Genomic DNA, 20749 nt, shown 5'->3' on the forward strand with positions numbered 1-20749 from the left:
TTCATGACATACTATACTATGTCTTCTACTTTTTATGACATACTATACTGACTTTTCTTCTACTTTTTACAACATACTATACTATGACTTTTCTTTTACTTTTTATGACATACTGTCTTCTACTTTTTATGACATACTATACTGTCTTCTACTTTTTATGACATACTATACTATGACTTCTACTTTTTACAACATACTATACTATGTCTTCTACTTTTTACAACATACTATACTATGTCTTCTACTTTTTATGACATACTATACTACGTCTTATACTTTTTACAACATACTATACTATGACTTTTCTTTTACTTTTTATGACATACTGTCTTCTACTTTTTATGACATACTATACTATGTCTTCTACTTTTTATGACATACTATACTATGACTTCTACTTTTTACAACATACTATGACTTGTACTTTTTATGACATACTATACTGACTTTTCTTCTACTTTTTATGACATACTGTCTTCTACTTTTTATGACATACTATACTATGACTTCTACTTTTTACAACATACTATACTATGACTTTTCTTTTACTTTTTATGACATACTATACTATGTCTTCTACTTTTTATGACATACTATACTGACTTTTCTTCTACTTTTTATGACATACTGTCTTCTACTTTTTATGACATACTATACTATGACTTCTACTTTTTACAACATACTATACTATGACTTTTCTTCTACTTTTTATGACATACTATACTATGTCTTCTACTTTTTATGACATACTATACTACGTCTTATACTTTTTACAACATACTATACTATGACTTTTCTTTTACTTTTTATGACATACTGTCTTCTACTTTTTATGACATACTATACTATGTCTTCTACTTTTTATGACATACTATACTATGACTTCTACTTTTTACAACATACTATACTATGACTTTTCTTCTACTTTTTACAACATACTATACTATGACTTCTACTTTTTACGACATACTATACTGACTTTTCTTCTACTTTTATGACATACTATACTATGACTTTTCTTTTATTTTTTATGACATACTATACTATGACTTTTCTTCTACTTTTTATGACATACTATACTATGTCTTCTACTTTTTATGACATACTATACTGACTTTTCTTCTACTTTTTACAACATACTATACTATGACTTTTCTTTTACTTTTATGACATACTGTCTTCTACTTTTTATGACATACTATACTATGTCTTCTACTTTTTATGACATACTATACTATGACTTCTACTTTTTACAACATACTATACTATGACTTTTCTTCTACTTTTTATGACATACTATACTATGTCTTCTACTTTTTACAACATACTATACTATGTCTTCTACTTTTTATGACATACTATACTGACTTTTCTTCTACTTTTTATGACATACTATACTACGTCTTATACTTTTTACAACATACTATACTATGACTTTTCTTTTACTTTTTATGACATACTGTCTTCTACTTTTTATGACATACTATACTATGTCTTCTACTTTTTATGACATACTATACTATGACTTCTACTTTTTACAACATACTATGACTTGTACTTTTTATGACATACTATACTGACTTTTCTTCTACTTTTTATGACCTACTATACTATGACTTTTCTTTTACTTTTTATGACCTACTATACTATGTCTTCTACTTTTATGACATACTATACTATGACTTTTCTTTTATTTTTTATGACATACTATACTATGACTTCTACTTTTTATGACATACTATACTATGTCTTCTACTTTTTATGACATACTATACTGACTTTTCTTCTACTTTTTACAACATACTATACTATGACTTTTCTTTTACTTTTTATGACATACTGTCTTCTACTTTTTATGACATACTATACTGTCTTCTACTTTTTATGACATACTATACTATGACTTCTACTTTTTACAACATACTATACTATGTCTTCTACTTTTTACAACATACTATACTATGACTTTTCTTTTACTTTTTATGACATACTGTCTTCTACTTTTTATGACATACTATACTATGTCTTCTACTTTTTACAACATACTATACTATGACTTTTCTTTTATTTTTTACGACATACTATATTATGTCTTTTCATGACATACTATATTTTTTTTACTTTTTACCACATACTATGACTACTTTTTACAACATACTATACTGACTTATTTCTTATGACATACTATGAATTTTTTTTTTTTACAACATACAGACTCTTTCTGCAGGTAGGTGTAATACTCCAAGCACAATTTGTAGAAAAAACAAGACATTTTTATCAGCATTTAGTTTATTCCTAACAGGAGACAAATTAAGTTCATGAGCTAGGGTTTAATGACTGCAAATAAAACCCCTGATTTTAATCCTGCTGCATATTCATTTTCATGTCAATAGTTGTTACATGTCTTGTAAAATGCATTTCATGATTTACAGTATTAATGTATTGAAATTCTTACAAAAACTGTACATTTCCATTTGCTCAAACAAACCATTTCATCAAAAATGTCACGTCTATCCCTAGTATTCAAGATCTTCCTATTACCAGAAAATTGTTATAACTACAACCTCAAAACTAATGTATACGGTTTGTGTCCTCTGCTTTGCTGTGAACAAAAAGGGCTTGGAAAGAATAAATTAAAATGACCTGACGACAGTGTTTAGTGTCCCCGAAACCTGTTCAAAATATTGTGACAGCTGGCCTTTGTGTCCAAACCATAAAGCCATGTTAATAGGGTTTAACATGGATGTAGAGTTAAGTTACACTGATATGCTGTAGGTCAGGGAAAGGTTAACAGTGTATAAAATGTTTTTTTTGTTTTTATTATTGTTAACAGGGAGGTACGACACGCCTCTTGCGGATACATTCCCAGATCCAGCTTGGTGATACTCTCTGGGCCTTGCTGTCGTCTTCAGGTTCAGCCAGCGTATGCGTGGCTGAGGCGGCGTCGTAGTCCTGTACGAGGTCTCCGTCATACGCCACAAAGTACCTCCTCAGTTTGTCGAAGTCCTGCACTGAAACGGGCAGGAAAAGCTTCACCCCACTGAAGATGTCCAGCAGCGTCTACAGAAAAACAGTCAGCAGAGGACACATGTGAGCAGACTGCTCCAATTTAAAGTTGTGGTCAAGCTGCATTAGCATTTAATTAATAATTTAGGCCAACATGTTTAACTAAAACATTGTCATCTTAATTGTTGTTCAACACCAGCAACCGAAAAGTATTTAAAATGTAATGTTAAATTGAAAATCCAAGCAACTTTTTATTTATCACACTATGGCAAACCTCAACAATATCCAGTACAACATTATCATAATTGACAGAACCTTCAGACCAGAGCTGCAAAAATAAGACCCAAGCTGTAAGTCACCTTGGTGTTAACTGGTAGAAAGACACACACTTAAACAATGGTGCATGTACTATTTGATGTAAAAAATATATATTTTACATCAAAAAGCTTTTCTACTCCATAGTACATGCACCATTGTTTAAGTGTGTGGGAGCTGGACAGTTTTTGTTGACCAACCTTGTCATTCCTTGGCTCCAGTAGTTGAGTTGTTTTGCTTTGTCCATTGCTTTGAACACTTTCACTCTTCTTCACCTGATCGGACAGAGAACAGTTCACTCATTCACACCGTCTGACAGCAATACTGTAATGATGAATCACGTGAACATACTATGTGCTGTGCAGTAAATACCTTCTTGGCACTGGATGCTTCTGAGCCAGGAGTGCGAGGCTGGGACTTCACCACCTTTGGTTTGGGTGTGCTGTCTGTGAAGAGTGCATGTTATTGATGATTTTATCAAAATAAAAAGTACTAATTTTCCTGGGTCCATCAACCATCTCTTACTCTTTTACTGGTCTAATTAAAGTCGCAATATGAACATTGCTAGCTAATTTATTTATTGTTGGTACATAAATACTGGCTGAGGGGTGAATAAACATGTACTGCAAAAACCCTCCGGCTGAGGAAAACATTTGCTTTTCTTCCGGTCTAAACTAGAGCTGAAATGAATCAGCAACTTTATTATTTTTTTATGACATACTATAATTTTTTTTTTTTTTTACATGGACATTCCTCAGTAAACATCCTGTCTCATTACAAACCTGTTGTAGCTCTAAATATTTAAAAAGTGATAAAGTATTGCGTCATTTTGGACACTAAAAAGGGTATGAAAATAGTGAAAGTGATGCTACACAGTTTGTGTACTTACTGGTCTTCTTGAGTGGAGCACTTCCGTGGGACGAAGACGACGGGGAGCTTCGTCCGCTGTCCCCTCCTGAGGAGCCCTTGTCATCGTTGGATGTAGATGGTCCAGCTGTCACTTTAAAGTCACAGTTCTCCTTTGATATGCGGTAGAGCTCCTAAGCAGAGTGATGAAATGACCACATGGACTTTAGCCAAGAAATGTAATGTTTTCTGTCACGAGAGATTGAAGACCTGTGTTGCATTCAAATAATTTAGCGCAGGAGTGTTTTACTGCCTCAGACAATATTTCAACTCATTTGTCAACGTGATGCAATGTCCTACTTTAAGCTGGTGCAAGTTGGTAGCAGTCTTCCAGTCCTTGTCGTCACGAATGCGTGTCATGCGGGGAAAGCGGATAGAGATGCCATCAGCGGTGTGCATTTCTGATTTGGAAAACTCTGCGCCTGTGATCTCCCAGATAGGTGCTTGCTGCAGCAGAGAAAACAACAGCAGGTAAAACTAAACGTGAATGACGAGGCAATATATGACTGCTTCTCCATAAAAGGAAGAAAAAAAAGAATTACTCTGACTTCTGTTCAAATGTAGTTTCAGAAAGAAAAAAAGTTTGTGGACTCCATTATTATGTTCCATTTTCAGACTTGAAAGCCAGAAAGGGTCATTTCTAGCAAAGGTTTTCAATCTCTAAAAGTTAAACGGGTTTGTTTTCACGTAAGACTACGGTACTTTCAGGTTGAAAATGCCTCCCAGCTCTGCAGCACGGGTACTCGTGATCTCAATACCGTTGAGAGTAATTCATTTGGAGAAATTCCTGCAGAAGACATATTGCAAGAGATGCTTTTTTTTTTACTTGTGACTTTATTTAAAAAGGTCTGCAGAAATACAACTGGCTGTGCATGAACAGACCCACTGGGAAATTCAAATGTGCTGAATAGTGAAATCTCACCTGAGGATCACGAATAATGAAGTCCGGATAATAGTTCTTGATGATTTTCAGCCAACCTGGGATTTTGCTCGGGTCCTACACAAAGACACGCGCACAAAAGATTAATCCTTGATTTTATTACATCAGCTCAATATTCCAGGCAGGCCTCTAAGTGGATCCTCTCTGACCTTGCTGATTTTGATCACATCCAGCTCTTTCTGGAGCCGGGCCAAGGTGGCGTCATCATAGCCTCCGGAGCACTTGGTGACTGTGCACCATTTCTTGGAGTGTGGGTCATAACAGCCCATTAGAAAACTGGACATGATGCCCCCTGGTGGGTAGAAGAACACATACGGCATTAGGAGGGACAGTTTCTCAATTTTTAAATCTTCCCCTTAACATTTAAAGGAATCTACATGTACAGTATGTCTGTGTGCTCAAATATGGCTTCTCGAAAGAAAATAACCTTGCTGATTTTGATCACATCCAGCTCTTTCTGGAGCCGGGCCGGGATAAAATATGAATTACTAAACAGACACTTAAGAAGTTCCCCATACTTTTAGAGTTACAACTAACAGTCATTCTTGATGCCTACTATCTCACACATCTCTCGCAGATAAGACCAAGGATGACTGGGAATGTCTTGCTGCTTGTCTGCCGAATCTCTGGGATCTCAGTTTTCAATCATGTCGCCATCCATACTACTAGTGCTAACGTTACCGCCATCAACCATTGACCAGTGCTGCTGGTGGAGACTATGCAGACCCATTAGATAGTCCCTCCACAGGCTTTGCACATACACTCCTACACTGTATAGTTTCACATAAATTCCCAAAACTAGCCTCCTCAAATCCACTGATAATGCCTTTTTTTCCAGCTGTTGTTTTCTACTTCCCACTTTTGTCCCACAGTATAAGTGTTTTAATCTGATTCGTTGTTTCTCCTCCATTAGCTTGCCTTCACGCTGCCTGAGCTGTCTTCATTAGACATGCTTTTGAGATTTGTGCCTTGGTTTTGGCATGTGTTGTGCTTCCATAAGGTTATATGCCCATTACCCAGCCTCCTCCATGGCTCCCATTTCTTGTCTGCTTATATGCTTTACCCAATGGCATCCTCTCCTTTGCACCATGTTCCATCTGCATATTTTTCACATGAAATGTCACTATGCTGGACTCTGGGCGTTTGTATTCATAATGTTATAGAGTTTTAACCCGCTGATCTACAAGGGTACACAGTTTTTAGTGCTTTTATACCAAATCCTATTGTAATGTTTAATAAAAATTACGTTCATATAATTTCCAAGATACATATTAAGTGTCAGTACTAATATAGTCTCGCTTTGCCAGACCCTCCTCCAAATCGTGCTGGAGGAGGGTCTGGCTACTCCACATAGCATTCGGGGATGGGAGGAAAACGTGCTCTGGTCAATCACAATCGTCTTGGGCGGTGCTAAATACCGGCGAAAAGCCGCGGTGCCTCTGCTAAATAGCCTCGTGACGGAACTTGTTTTGGTGGAACGTGTGTCCGTTCAACAGTTGTTTTAATCGTGCAACAGAAAACTCAGATTGGACAGATAGTCTAGCTAGCTGTCTGGATTTACCCTGCAGAGATCTGAGGAGCAGTTAACCATAGTCCTCATAAATCAACCAAAGTTTTAAATGCCAACACAAAGGGAGCCCAAGGCAACGGAGCAATCCCATCAAGGATATAGACTACTACTAATAAAACCTGAAACACTATTTGCAAAAATGGTCCGCCTGATGGTAAAAACAACTTAAACATCATTATTAAAATTAAGACCAATAGTAAAACTGTCTTAGTTAGCTCATTTGGGTGTCCCCAGAGTCACTATCCTTATTTTACAGGAAGTGGCTAAGCATTAAAAAAAGGGCACACAAACTGTCAGAACAAATGAGAGCATCAAGAAGTGGAGGAGACTCTTGGAAGTCCACAGCATAAAGAAATAAATGAGGTGGATGGTTGGGGCTTTACGGACCATTTGAGCCTTTTCCATAGAAGGCCCCCAGCACCACTAGGTCAGCTGTGTCTGCCATCGCCCCTTCGTTCAAATAGTCCTTCTTCACCTTCAGCCAATGGCGCTTTCCTGGTTCATAGGAGCCCTGAGACATACAGATATACAAAGCGTGATCGTCATGATGTATAACTTGCTCATTGTGTTCACATTCTTTCCACGGTCATGTGCATTAGATACATATTCCCATCAGTTTCTTTCTATTTGGAGATAAAAAAACAAAAAAACAACTAACCTTCAAGTCTTTTAGCACCAGGCCTTCAAGTCCCTCTCTGATGACACGAGTTATCATTTCAGCCAGATCTCCTGCCCTCTGACACAAACATAACACACACATGTGATATAAGGTATTACAGATGTATACATTCAGCAGAAAGACAAATTCAGAGTTTTACTTACAGTGACGTGCTTCATCTCTGAGAACAGGATCCTGTTGGTGACTTCAACCATGTTGTCATGCAGGAACTTTCTGCGTTCACACAGAGGCCTGAAGAATATGATGACCGTGCATAAATGGAAGAGGTTTGGATGGAGCGTCTTATTGTTAAAAAGTACACGTTTGAAAAATTGCCACAATGTGTTATTCTTTGTACATTGGAATTAAAAAGACGTGTTTAAGACAATGAATGGAACGAAAATGCATTACCTCTCCATGAGACTCACACCGTTGAAGTAGATGCAGTCAAAAACAAAAAGGCACACGTTGGCATCTTGAAACGCTGCTTTCTGAAGGGAGAGGAAAGTGTGAGGGGTAACCACAATGACCAAATCCTGTACAAAAAGAAAAAGTTGGAAACAAGTGCCAATTGGCTGTGGTGTTCTCACCTTGTGTACACCCAAAGTCCCAAAGGGCAGGGGTTTACTTGTCTTTGTGTCAATTAGAAGGACTTCAGCATCCAATATCATACTGTGGCCTCCGGGGAAAGCCTGAGGGATGTAGTTCTTGAAATGGGCCACCTGAAACAGCAACATGGACACACACGGGGCTTAGGTACGGAGTAGAAATATGACACATTTGATACTGTTACAGCAAGACTTGAGAGAATGGCACTGTCCCAGGATTTTCATATGCTTGACACTGTAAAAAGATATTGTGTAAATAATAAGGTGCATTAACCTGATGTAGATGTGTATATTAAATGATAAAAAACGTATGCATTCTACAAAACATTTGATCTTTCTCATTAGGGCTTGTATCCACTATTCATGTTCTGGAAATACCATTTCCATCCCCACAGAATGTTAACCTAACATGAACATAAATTGCCTGATTACTGTGGCTGAGGGTCCATAATTAATCACCCCTTTTGGTTGATGGGTAGCATGGGCAGGGCAGTCCAAGATAATAGGGGAAAAGGTGGCCATACTATAACAGAACCATGTTGCAGGAGGGAAAGATAGTAACGCAGGTTCTAATATCGCTGCTCAGAAGCTGAGTAGCAAAGGGGTGTACCGCCAGATATCATCAATACTAATGTGTGAGGATGAAGTAAGAGCTTGGTAAAACTTTTACCATTAAAACGCCTGCAGTATTATGAGAAAAGTAAGAAAAAAAAGAAGTAGAGATGCCTCCCTAAGCATTTGGATGGGTCGAAGCACATTGCTGGTATATATCCTCACTCATAAAAAAAAAGAAAAAGAGTGTGTCTTAGTGCTTGGTGTTCTTTACTGAAGTTCACTGGGGTTCAAGGGTTGTGAGGTATATAATGGGTGCACAGCAGCAACCTCTAGTGGTTTGAAAGGGCTAATGAACATGTTAAACAACAGGATGTTTAAGGCTCTCAGCCTCATGCTGATAGAGCAAATGCTGGAAAATCCCTGTGGGATAGGTCTGAATTTCATGCTGCGAAAATACATTTAAATTGTTAATCCTGCAGGGGAAACCTGAAGAGATTCTATTATGACATGCATAGTCATACTAACGGTTATACAGCCTCACAGGCTGTGTGTGTGTGTGTGTGTGTGTGTGTGTGTGTGTGTGTGTGTGTGTGTGTGTGTGTGTGTGTGTGTGTGTGTGTGTGTGTGTGTGTGTGCGCGTATTATAAGACTGACTTTGTGTGGTAACACTGGCTTGAGGCTGCGGCTGAAGTAGCTGAAGTGGTCTCCGTTCTTATGGACTTGCACACGTTCCCCATCATACTTGATCTCAGAGTACATCCCGTTGGGGCATTTCTTCATGGCGTACTCGACGGATTTACATGCCTCCGCCTGAAATCACAAAGGAAAACAACAAGCCCTCAGCGAGGAACCACATTCTGACATACAATCACTTTCCATTAAAAGTTTCCCCTAGTTGCTCAAGTGGCAAAAGTGAGCCAATCTTTAACCGAGTGACTGGTGAGATATGGGAAAACAACTGTGCCATAACTGAAAAGAAGTGTGATGGGTCGAAAAACACAAGCAGTCAGGCAATCGGGCAGGTTGAAAACAAAACCCTGGGTGAGAAAAGTGCTTTAGATACTGTAATCTGGCTAAACTACTGGCTTGTTTACAACCTGTCTGATCATCTGACTGCGTTTAACAGATGTTGCTCTGTTCCATGATCCCAGCAATTACTTTAACAGGGTTATCATAACCAATAGAAATTACAGTCGCTACACTACAAAAGTAAGACCTACTTGTTAATGAAGGAAAGAGCAATAATGATACAGGTGGCAAGAGAGAAGCTGTTTCCAGTTAAGAAAAGTCTCCTCTGTACTAGGGCTGAACGATGAATCGCATTTGCAATAATATCGCGATATGTTAAAACGTGATTTCTTAATTCATTTCTTAAATCGCAAGAGCAAAGCAGTCTGCACTCCGCAGAGAAAGCATCAACTTGGCACGCTAACACTACGCCGTACCTTGTCCTGTTGTACAACAGCCTCAGGATCGACAGAAACTTTAGTCCCAAATAGGAACAGTATGTCACTTGTGTGGGACTATTTTGGTTTCAAAAAGAAGATGATGTGCAGCTTAAGGTATTGGGTCTTGCTAACGTTGCTACCTCACGGCGTAACACTACAAACCTGTATCAGCACACACAAAAAAAAACACAAAAAAAAACAAACATCTACGACAGTTTAATCTATCTACTCTTGTGTTGTTCATACTAAACAATAATTTATTGCTTGTCTTTGTTGAATAATACAGAAGACAAAGAGCTTAAAAGATAATTGGATATTAAATCGCAATATTGGTGGAAAACATTTTTTTTAAAACTAATAATCGCAATTACATTATTTTCCAAAATCAAAGCACTGCTACTTCTGCTATTTGGGCGGAGTGATTTGCTCGCAGCACCTGAAGCCCTGTGGTGAGGAGCAGAGAGTTCGCCTGGAGTTCTGCGATCAAATCACTGCACCCAAGTAGCACTGCTTCACCTTCTGAGAATATAGTTCCCAGTTTGTATACGGTTAGAAGATGGCTGTGTCTCATGTGACCTTGTTATTTGTACACCCTGTGACTCTACAAATCACAACATGTAAATAGGAAAATGTTGGCGTTATTTTGTCACTTATTGGGAGCAGTAGGCTAGATGGAGCCTGGTTACCTCCAGGATCTGTGCTAAGCTAGGCTAGCGGTGGGTGCATCAGACAGAGTTAGGACACGCACGGAGATGAGAAGGGTATGTATGGACTTATCTAACTCTGGGGGTTACGGTGAATAAGCTAAAGTCCCAATAAGTCGGCGTGTTCCTTTAAATCAGGAAGAACTGTTGAAAACAATGAGTGTAAACATTTTTCACATTTGAGTGGTGGTACTCACCAACATGGGCTGAACGGGGGTCATGAGCGAGGCCTCCACAGTGAGGAGTTTCCTGGGTCCTGAGCCATTAGACGCCTCCATCTGATTCCTCAACACCCGTTCAATCACATCACCCAGATTACGCGAGGCCTTGAAGGCATCGTAAGCATTTGGATCCACTGCATCTAAGCTGCATAATGGGCAATAATGAAAGAGGAGCTCAAGATCGGTATCAAAATATAATCTTTCTTCAATGTGACTAAAGAACAGTGCATATTAACTTCTAGGCAGAAGAAAAAAAAAAAGACACTTACACATGTTTTGCTCCGGAGTTCATCTTCAAGTCATGTTTAATAAGACGAATTATGCATTTTAGGTCATTACCGGTACATCTATGATGAAAAGAGAATGCAGATTATCACTGGGGGAAAATTGTATGGCAAATTCGGCAGTATTACAGCATTTCATGAAGCAGAAATCTAGCAGGTTAGGACCAGAAAGGTTCTTAAATAGCCCTACATAAGTAATAAGTATAAGATAATTACATTACTTTGTATTACTGTAATTCACAGAAACTAAGTAATACAGAAAAAAACTGCTCATTAATGTCATGACAAGTAGACCGATTATTCAGTACAGCACAATAAATGTCTGTTTACAGCTAGCAAGATGTTATTTTGTTTTTGACAAATAAACATAGACCCACTCCAGCATCTGCTAATGTGGAGGGTAGAATGCCAAAAACAGATGTCTAGTATGTGAGTATGTGTGTGTTAGACATGCCTCAGGCAGACAGGCAAAAAGTGAACAGTTCAAAACAAGCAAGCACAACAAGTGGAAACAAATAACGGCAACACTTACAAATACTGTGAAAAGAAATCCCAGAATCTGTTTCCCTGGCTTTTACACATTTTTGTAGTAAACTGTATGCATTTAAAAGAAAAACTATTGAAACAATTACTGACCGTTCTAGCACCACAATAAATCATCTACATCATGTGGAGAGGTATGACTACAAAAGACACAGCCAGACATGATGACTTGTGTTATTAGTATAACTAGTGTTAGCATACATTTAGATACATTAGGTTAGTCTGTCTGACTTCCCTACCCCTGTCAATAGTACTCAGCCACAGAACATTTTTGATTATATTGAACACATTTGAAAAATGGGTCATAAATCTATAGTTTTAAGCTAAAGGAAATTTTCCAAAACAGCTGGATACTGCAGGCGTTACTCAAATTGTAGTAACGTACGAAAGCTTTCCCCCCCACTTTTGTCGGGCAGGTGCGTTGGATGTGACCAAATATACCTTCATCAGGTAATATGTGAATTTACCCGATGAAGGTCTAAGACCAAAACGTTGTATTTTCTAAATAAATAATTGCTTGCGTAATGGTCAGGGTGTGGGATTCTTTCTAAACTCAAATGGTAGTAAAAAGAACATTTGTTGGAGACCATTTTCAGCCGCAGATTAAGTGAACGCATTTTGTGTACTGATGAGTTTGATGATTCTAGAATAAAATGCAGCCCTGCACTCTGTTGATGTTGTGTGACACAGCCAATTGGCTGGATTCTACACAGTCATGTTTCCTTTAAACATCAGTTGGTCGCAGACTAGGTAAATTAATCCCCTATTCCATACCCATTTGCTGGCTTGGCTTAACCCAGTGCGTCAACCCAGCATGGCAGGGATTTTTATCTGCATTACAACAGGGTTACCCGCTTAAAAGTGTGTCTCCAGTCGATGAAATTTAAAAGCAGCAGGCTGATCCATGGCTGTGAAATGGTGGATAAACATTTCATTTCCTATACATTTTTTCACAATATGAGTCCCAGGTGATATTGTTATTTAAAAGCTTTTATTATGAAGCAGCAAAATTTAGGAAATGTCGGGTTTTCATCAGCAGTAACTTAACGACTCCTATACAGCTGAAAGTGAACATGAAACAGTAAAATAAAGATATCTGAAGGCACAAACAGAGACGCCGGGGAGGAACTAAACTTCAAACCACAGAGATCCAGTTAGAAACTACTTGAGAGCTGAAAAGACAGACTTTTAAAAAACGTATTTCTCTCTGGTCTGCTGCACAGACATGAGTTGAGTCTAGCGTACTTGCCCAACTCCGAAGACGGTCCATCAAGGGCGTGACTCAGCGCGTTTAAACTGGTAATGGAAGCGCAAATCAGTGCAGCATGGGATTGACTCGGTGCGGCCAAAGGGCCAACGGAAAAATGTAAGTCTCTACGCTGAACCGTGTCACATGATTGTTCATGTTTTTGGAAAGGTGGAAAAAGAGCCTTGAATGTTTTTAATTATAGCAGGTATCTGGTACTAATCATTTTACTGAATTACCATAACTGTACTGTTGTACTACCCAGACCAATTGATATAATAAATGGTGATGTAGTGCATTACTTTTTGGCAATTTCCTCCAGCTCAGTCTGCTGCTCATCCTCCTTGGTCAGTTGGGCAAGGCGGGTCAGTGAGGCGTCCACTTCCTGAATGGTCAGGAGGCTCTTGGTAGCCGCGGGAAATGATTTACTCTCCTCGAAGAACATCCTCACTGTCTCAGACACATCGCCCTTAAAAAAAAAAAAAAAAAAAAAAAAGAAGACACCCACAGTATTTTAAGTGTTCTTTTTGACAATTAGTTCCTCTGTCATCATTTTCAAGACACGATGTCAAGAGAATATAATTGGCCAGAATGAAATCTCCTGAGACATGCATTTTTAATCTGAGAATATCAATAAAAATGCTTTGAATAAATGCTGGTGAGAAGGTTTTTGGTTCTAAAATACAACATTCAGCACATGTGGCATATTTTTTAACATTCGCAAAGCACAAGAGTTTATGTGTGAGAACATATGGACACTGACCTGCTCGAGATCGCGCACCATGTCATCCTGGTTGCACTTGAATATGCGGCTGAAGAGTTTTACGATCTGCTTGTCATTTAGGTTGTAGACACTTTTTACCACACCTGGCAGGAGCAGCTTCACCGTCAGATAAAGATCTCCATGGAACTTATCTACGATGGAAGAAAGAAGATTAACGACAAAAATGTTGCTGTAGAAATCCTGGCCTTCTGTCACATGCGGTCGTGCATAAAATCTGCTAAAGCCCATGAACACAAAAAAAGAAAAAAAAGATTAACACACCAACCTCCACCTGAGCCCTTCTTGAGGAACTTTTCAATAATCTGTGTCTTGACATTGTAGCTGTTGTGTTCTGCCACCATGGCACAGAGCTTGCGAAACTCTCTAAAGAGGCAGTCCTTGTGCTGGCGGTCACATAGCTGGGTGGACAGGGCGCTGACTTGGCTGATATTGGAAGGGGAAGAGGATGGTCCTGGGCTGCTGGAGCTGCCAGCTTTCGCAGCTGTCAGGACAGTGAAGTGGAACAGTGCACGCAATGAGACCAATTCGACAAAACAAGTACTTCTGCTACATTCACAGTGGCCTCACAGTGGGACAAAAAGTCAAGCGGATTTTAACAGTTTAAATGATTATCTGGTACTTTCTAAGTTGACTGATTACTGAGTACTGAGTACTTTGGCTTAGTGCAAACAATTTCTTAAAACATCTTCAAAAATAATACATGCCCCTTAATTATTGCTACAGTCCAGAATGTGTATTGGACATGCTTGCTGACTTGTCCTCCTAAACTCCTATCTAGACGTTGGTCAGTAATTGAGTTTTCATGAGAACACTGAGGCAATATGCAAGAAAGACTGTAGAAAGACTGTGTGTTCTGCGGAGGTGAAATGTTTTTAATGTTGACAGAAAGCTGGTGGTGATATTTTACAGATCCATCATAGAATCAGTCCTGAATTTTCGATTGGTTAGTATGGCAATTTGAATATGCCAAACCGAAATCAACTGGGCAAAACTGCCATAGTGGGGAGTACACTCATTGGTTAGCAGCAGCCTTCTCTGTCAGAGATTTTCCTCTTTTAGGGAAATGATCTCAATTGAACTATACTTTAACAGTTCAATAGGGCAGACGCAAATGCTGTTTGAGACAAAGGGTGGTGCGCCCATTCCTCCATGTGGGAATAATCAGACAGTGGAACCCTTTCTGATCTAAGATGTTCCTTCTGGCTATCCATTTATATACAATGCTTCTTGCTTAAATTACTTTTGTTGTTGACCAGCTTGTGGTATTGTTTTAACTTTTGTGAATGGCTTTAGAGCAAATATGAAACAACTTGACCTGAGATGTCATATCTTACCAGTAAAGCCTGAGAACTTGCGCGGAGCGTTGACAGATGGGTCAGCAGGAGGAGACATTAGCTGGCCAGAGGTGTTCATCTTGGCCTGCACCTTCTTCTTTGGACTTGCACCGACTCTGGCCATCAGGTCTACAAGACAAGAAGAATGGTTAATGGATTTTTATGTTAAAACGTTCAAATAATGAGGTAAACGTATTTTAGAAAAATCCCTGTGAGCTAAAACGTTCAGTTCGGCTGAGTGAAACGTAACACTTTGCCGGCCTTCTATGGCCTTCTATGATTGGTCATCTGCTCCAGGTAGGCAGGTTTTTGTTAAGATACTGTGGTGTTAACACTGTCACATGTAGCTACATGCTAACGACCGTTAAATATGTCATCTTGGCTGCCAATGTTGTTAGATTCTCCCCAATTTTGGGTCGTATTACTGCTGACACATTTCCGATTGGGTAGCATTTGGTTCAGAAGCCTTTATCTGCAATGTTTGACAGAAGAAAGTGCTGCTTCGTTCCACTACAAATCTAACATTAGCATACTGCTAACTATTAAGTAGCTGCATGCTTTTTTGAACATTAAAGCCTAGGGGTGGGAATCACCAGAGGCCTCACGATACAATATTATCACGATACTTATGTCACGATACGATATTATTGCGATTTTAAAGATATTGCAATAGTCTGCGATATATTGCAATATATTACCTTTTTTCCAACTTCAGATTTTTCCCAATTTCAAATGATGTCCCGAAAGGACAATTTTGTCAACATCTGTTGTATCTAAAAATATACATTTCTCGGTTTGTTCATCACACTTCAGTTTTATTGGTGCAAAATGTGATTGTCAAGCAGACAAACTGACCAACACATATATCATAAAAGATCGATACTTGGCGTCTGTGTATCGATACAGTATTGCCACGAAAAATATCGCGATACTATACTGTATCGATTTTTTCCCCCACCCCTATTAAAGCCTGTAAACATGTCCTAGTAAAAACACAAAATACAAGTATGAACCTGAAAATGCTATATAATAGTTCCCCTTTAAATACATAACTTCTCAGTGAAATAATGGTTAAACAAGAACAAAGATATGAACTCTGATTCAGTTTTATCAATGCATAGACAATCATGAACAATACATACACACATGCAAACAATCATTTTAGCAGTTCTGTTCATCATGGACATCCTGAGAATGTATGTATGTATGTGTAATGTTCCCATGTATGATGCTCTCCTGGAATGTTAAGCCTTCTAAGCAGTTGTACTGGTTCAATAGGTAAACTGGCATTAGGTGCAGTAATCTGAGACACACCTAGCATGGTGTTGAGTAAAATACATTAATTCATAGTTAACTCAGCAATGCCAAATCACTGGATATTAAGGGTTAAGTATTTGTTTCAGAGATATTTGTACTAATGTGTGATGCCTCTGGGTTCTTTCTTTTTTTAATCTAGCATTTACTGATTTAACCGACAGATCTCATTTGCAGGAGTGAATCAATTGACTGGTGCTTAACTGGTTGTGTAATATTGCAAATTGAGGTTCTGTGGACAGATATGTTAGTATCAGAATCAGAAAAGGATTTATTGCCAAGTAATACTTAAGATAAATTTGCCTTAGTGGATGGTGCACACATAAACAATCATTGTAAAAGAAACTAACATAAATAAACAAATCAACAATGCACTGCAGTCTCTGGTCAGTTTCATTGATTGCTGACCTTCTAAAATATGTGATGGTGTATTAATCAGATTACCGGGAAAATCTTGACTTTTTCTGTGTTCTCTAAAAAGGTCAAAAATCAGCGTCTACACAGTGGGTGGTAAAACTTCCTTAAAATCCAAGATGAAAGGTTATGTATGTACAAAAGACAACAAGACCAACAACTTTATGGCTTTTGAATAGTATAAAAAAAGTCGTTTTGAGTGTATGTGTGCCTGTTGTACCTGAAACATGTTTATTAATGAGCTCCCTGTCTTCGTCCTGCAGCTCTTCCCAGCCCTCCAGATCTGTGATGTCCTCAATCTTCTTCGTAGTGGCTCTCGCCCTTTCCAGCTTCTCAAATATGCACTTTGCATGATACCACTCTTTCATCTCCCCTGCAGACTCGCTGAAAGGGTTTGGCACAATCTTCCCTATGCGCACTATGCCCTTTTGGATTTTGTCCTTGCATTTCTTACATCCTGCAGTACCGCGTTTGGCGTATTCAACAATGAACCTCTGTTCTGCCATATCTGGCTGGTTGGAGAAATACTGATGTAGGGAAAGCTGGGGAGGATCGTTATGGAAGAGTTTAGATACCAAGGAGAAATGATGGATTTGATGGGAAAACTGTACAGCATGAACAGTTGGGGGTAGATGATTAAAGCATGAAGAGACAGAAAAGGCTCTACACACTTTCGAAAGTTGCTGATAACTGACAAGTGTTCCAAGATGCTGTAGGCCAACACAGACAGTGTTGTGAGCTAATAAAAAAAGCGGTCTTTGCATCCAGTTAGTGGGCAGGCTACAACCTAAAGAAAGCAAAGGGAGAGAAAGGTTAAGATTTCATTATTTTTGGTCTATATAAAAGGTTGCTTTGACATATCAAAGATTACTGGAACAATCAGCTTGAGTAGCCTAAAGGTTTAAACTACCTAACTGGCTCATGATGATAAACTTTGTTGCCACATATCAGCAGTCATTTCACTCATTAGCGGTGGCACTGCTTCCAAGTGTTTTACTGACTCCCATAGGATCCTGGCCATCATGACCCTCTAGCCGTTTGTGATAATTTTCACTTAGCATGTTTTAATACAATACTTTTTAATCAGGTAAAGATACATACTTGTTTCCTCATTACCAATAGATGTGTTTACAACCCAAATGTCAGAGAACAAAAGTCCTCTGGACTCATCTCTTGATATGTAAATGTACGTTACTTATCTAGTTAAATACAAACAGCTAACGTTAGCTACGTTAAAGGAACATACAGAGTACAGAGGTACAGCTGTAACGTTACATATTATTTATTGCGCTTCCTAATTTGGTAAACGTATACGTTAGTAGACCAAACTGTAACGTTAATGCATTGCACGCACCATATTTTTACATTTCAAATTTGTTAACTCAACAAAAGGTGGTGGACCATTGGGTTGCATAATGTAAGACACACAAAGTGCTTATGTGCCTCTTCAACATTTAACAGTAACGTTAACTTAACGTTAAATTATACTTTATCAGTGATCTTTCTTGTATACTAAAAGACAAGCGTGTCCATTCAGTTATAACGTTGTATAGTATTGCTAAAAAGTGTAGACACGATACGTGTAGCTAAGCCTGATGACACGAAGGCAATTGTTAGGCTAGCTAAGTAGCTAGTTGGTTAACGTTAGCTTTAACGTTAGCCATACTCTCTCTGTTCAACATACACATAACAGTAAGACAGCTAACGTTAGCCTAGATAATAAACATATTGCGCGCCAACTATCAAACGTTACCTTGTAGAAGCTTAGTAAAACTTGATAGAACGGTTTAAAATGCTAGCCCTCATTGTTGTTAGCCAACAGCTCACAAGTGTCAAGTAACCTTCCGTTACCCTTTAAAGATACGATACACTTCCGGCTTGCGTCTGCAAAATAAAATGTATATAACCCGAGAGCGCAACATAGATATGTATAAGTGTGCAGTCATTATGCACTACGCGCATACAGTTTCCTCAATTTAAACACCATGCACACACCATGTGAGATGCAATATTTGTTTCAAATTGTGACATTTGCTTTATTTCGAAAGATAAATAAATTTCCGGTATCTCTCTAGTTAATACCGATTACCTTGACGCAACTAGCCAAAGCTAAAGCCAAGGGCTACAGCATGTCACGGCTGCACAAAGCTCGCTGGGATTCTTCTTCTTCTTCTTCTTCTTTAGAGTTTAACGGCAGTTGGCATCCAAGTCGTTGCATTACTGCCTCCTATTGACAATTTCTCAATATCTATTCAGACCAATACACTACAATTTCCTAAAAACACCAGTGCCTTTCAAAAACGCAAATAGATATTTCCTTCCATTCATAATAACACCACTTTCAAGGACATCTGTAATCCTGAGTTCACCTAAACCTAATATCCGTAGTCCAGCAAACATAACCCCTCTTTCTCTGACATATTTCCTGCATGACATCAATACATGCTCCACTGTCTCCATTACCTCACATACATTGCACAGGCCAGTTGGATGTTTCCCTAATGTAAAAAGTGTACCATTTAATCTACTGTGACCTATTCTCAGTCTACTGACAATTACTTGTTCTTGTCGGTTAAACCCACTGTAACTCATCCCTCCTTGGCCTACCTTAGCCTGAATCATATGCAATTTCCTCCCCTTATTTCCACCATCCCAATACTGTTGCCACTGTCTGGAAATTTCTTCCCACAAAATGCTTTTCCCCTCTGACTTTGATAGTTTAGTATTCAGTTCCACAGCACCCTTCTTAACCGCCTCCTTTGCCAATTTATCCACTCGCTCATTACCTGGTATTCCTGCATGAGCAGAAACCCACATGAACACCACATTCACACCCTGATCAACAAACCTTGAATTTGTAAACAAAATTTCATACACAATTTCTTGGTGATTCCTGGCTGATCCTGATTTGAGACTCGACAGCGCTGACACTGAGTCACTACAAATGAGTACATTGCGCATCATCACCTCTTCCACCCATTGTACAGCTAACAAAATACCTAACATTTCAACAGCATACACACTTAAATAGTCTGAGGTTCTCCTACTGACTCCAGTCTGATAACTGGGAATCACCACTGCAGCCCCCGTTGCCCGTCAGTAAATCTTTCGATCCATCAGTAAAAACCTGTACATACCCACCATAATTTCTATCTCTATAATCGTAATATTCTTGAACTATGTCAACTATCTTATTCTTTCGCTTAATATTCAGCAACTCCAGGTCTACACAAGCAATATTCAGCATCCAGGCTGGCATCACAGGCCACAGAACAGTTGAGCAAAATTCAATTTCCTGGACTTTCATCTGCTCTGCTATTTCCTCACCTATCCATCCAAAACTTGCCTTTCGCTCTTTACCCCTCTCCCAGCAATTCTCCAATACCCTCTTTGTAGGATGCCAGTCATCATGGCCTTTTAAATTTATCCAATAATTGGCCATAAGCTGTTTCCTACAGAGAGTCTCATATCAAAATACCCACCTAAAAAACGAAAAGTATCAACTTTCTCCAATTTATTTCCATATAGTTCGCTGGGATTCATAGAAACGGTAGACCTTTAAACAGCTATCTACCGCCATCTGTTGAACTGACCGGATCCTTATTAATTTCACAGCTAACTATTTAAGAAAATAACTGCATAAAGGATCACTAACAATGGATGCATTCTTCAGCCTACTTCTACCATCTGCATAATTGAAATAATAATAAAAAACAATTGAGACAAAACTTAAAAAAATGTGGGATTATAGCAAGCTGGGAGTTTGATTCACTTGCAACTATGATGTAACCATTTCATTAATTCAAACATTTTCTTTTATATAACAATTATTAATCGTATAACTATTTCTATCAAGTCCATCAATTATATATTTAAAATACGGAATTTAAATAGGCTAC

The 20749-nt window shown here is 38.5% G+C and overlaps 2 protein-coding genes across 7 annotated transcripts in view; one reads left to right on the forward strand and one right to left on the reverse strand.

Annotated features, from left to right (window-relative positions):
• rad51d (RAD51 paralog D) overlaps window positions 1-3412 on the forward strand; it is a 30643-nt gene extending 27231 nt beyond the window's left edge. For all 3 annotated transcript variants that reach the window (XM_028594940.1, XM_028594942.1, XM_028594941.1), the window contains one exon: window positions 2834-3412. The gene's annotated coding sequence lies outside the window, so the exon portion shown is untranslated. The remainder of the gene's footprint in view (window positions 1-2833) is intronic.
• lig3 (ligase III, DNA, ATP-dependent) overlaps window positions 2799-20749 on the reverse strand; it is a 199067-nt gene continuing 181116 nt past the window's right edge. For 2 of the 4 annotated variants that reach the window (XM_028594931.1, XM_028594932.1), the window contains 20 exons: window positions 17071-17637; window positions 15123-15251; window positions 14054-14269; window positions 13768-13919; window positions 13307-13473; window positions 11201-11278; window positions 10908-11076; window positions 9213-9368; window positions 7986-8117; window positions 7807-7886; window positions 7560-7647; window positions 7396-7473; window positions 7125-7248; window positions 5317-5459; window positions 5150-5224; window positions 4528-4674; window positions 4211-4361; window positions 3694-3767; window positions 3522-3596; window positions 2799-3060 (listed from right to left, as the gene is read on the reverse strand). In XM_028594931.1, coding sequence (XP_028450732.1) covers window positions 2827-3060; window positions 3522-3596; window positions 3694-3767; window positions 4211-4361; window positions 4528-4674; window positions 5150-5224; window positions 5317-5459; window positions 7125-7248; window positions 7396-7473; window positions 7560-7647; window positions 7807-7886; window positions 7986-8117; window positions 9213-9368; window positions 10908-11076; window positions 11201-11278; window positions 13307-13473; window positions 13768-13919; window positions 14054-14269; window positions 15123-15251; window positions 17071-17637 — 3035 coding nt within the window. In that variant the 3' untranslated portion in view covers window positions 2799-2826. Of the gene's footprint in view, window positions 3061-3521; window positions 3597-3693; window positions 3768-4210; window positions 4362-4527; window positions 4675-5149; window positions 5225-5316; window positions 5460-7124; window positions 7249-7395; window positions 7474-7559; window positions 7648-7806; window positions 7887-7985; window positions 8118-9212; window positions 9369-10907; window positions 11077-11200; window positions 11279-13306; window positions 13474-13767; window positions 13920-14053; window positions 14270-15122; window positions 15252-17070; window positions 17638-18603; window positions 18845-18939; window positions 19040-20749 lie in introns of those variants that run through there. The other 2 variants (XM_028594934.1, XM_028594933.1) reach the window with 2 other exon arrangements.

Source organism: Perca flavescens, chromosome 13 (assembly GCF_004354835.1).
Source record: "Perca flavescens isolate YP-PL-M2 chromosome 13, PFLA_1.0, whole genome shotgun sequence".
In the NCBI taxonomy this organism is placed as follows: domain Eukaryota; kingdom Metazoa; phylum Chordata; class Actinopteri; order Perciformes; family Percidae; genus Perca; species Perca flavescens.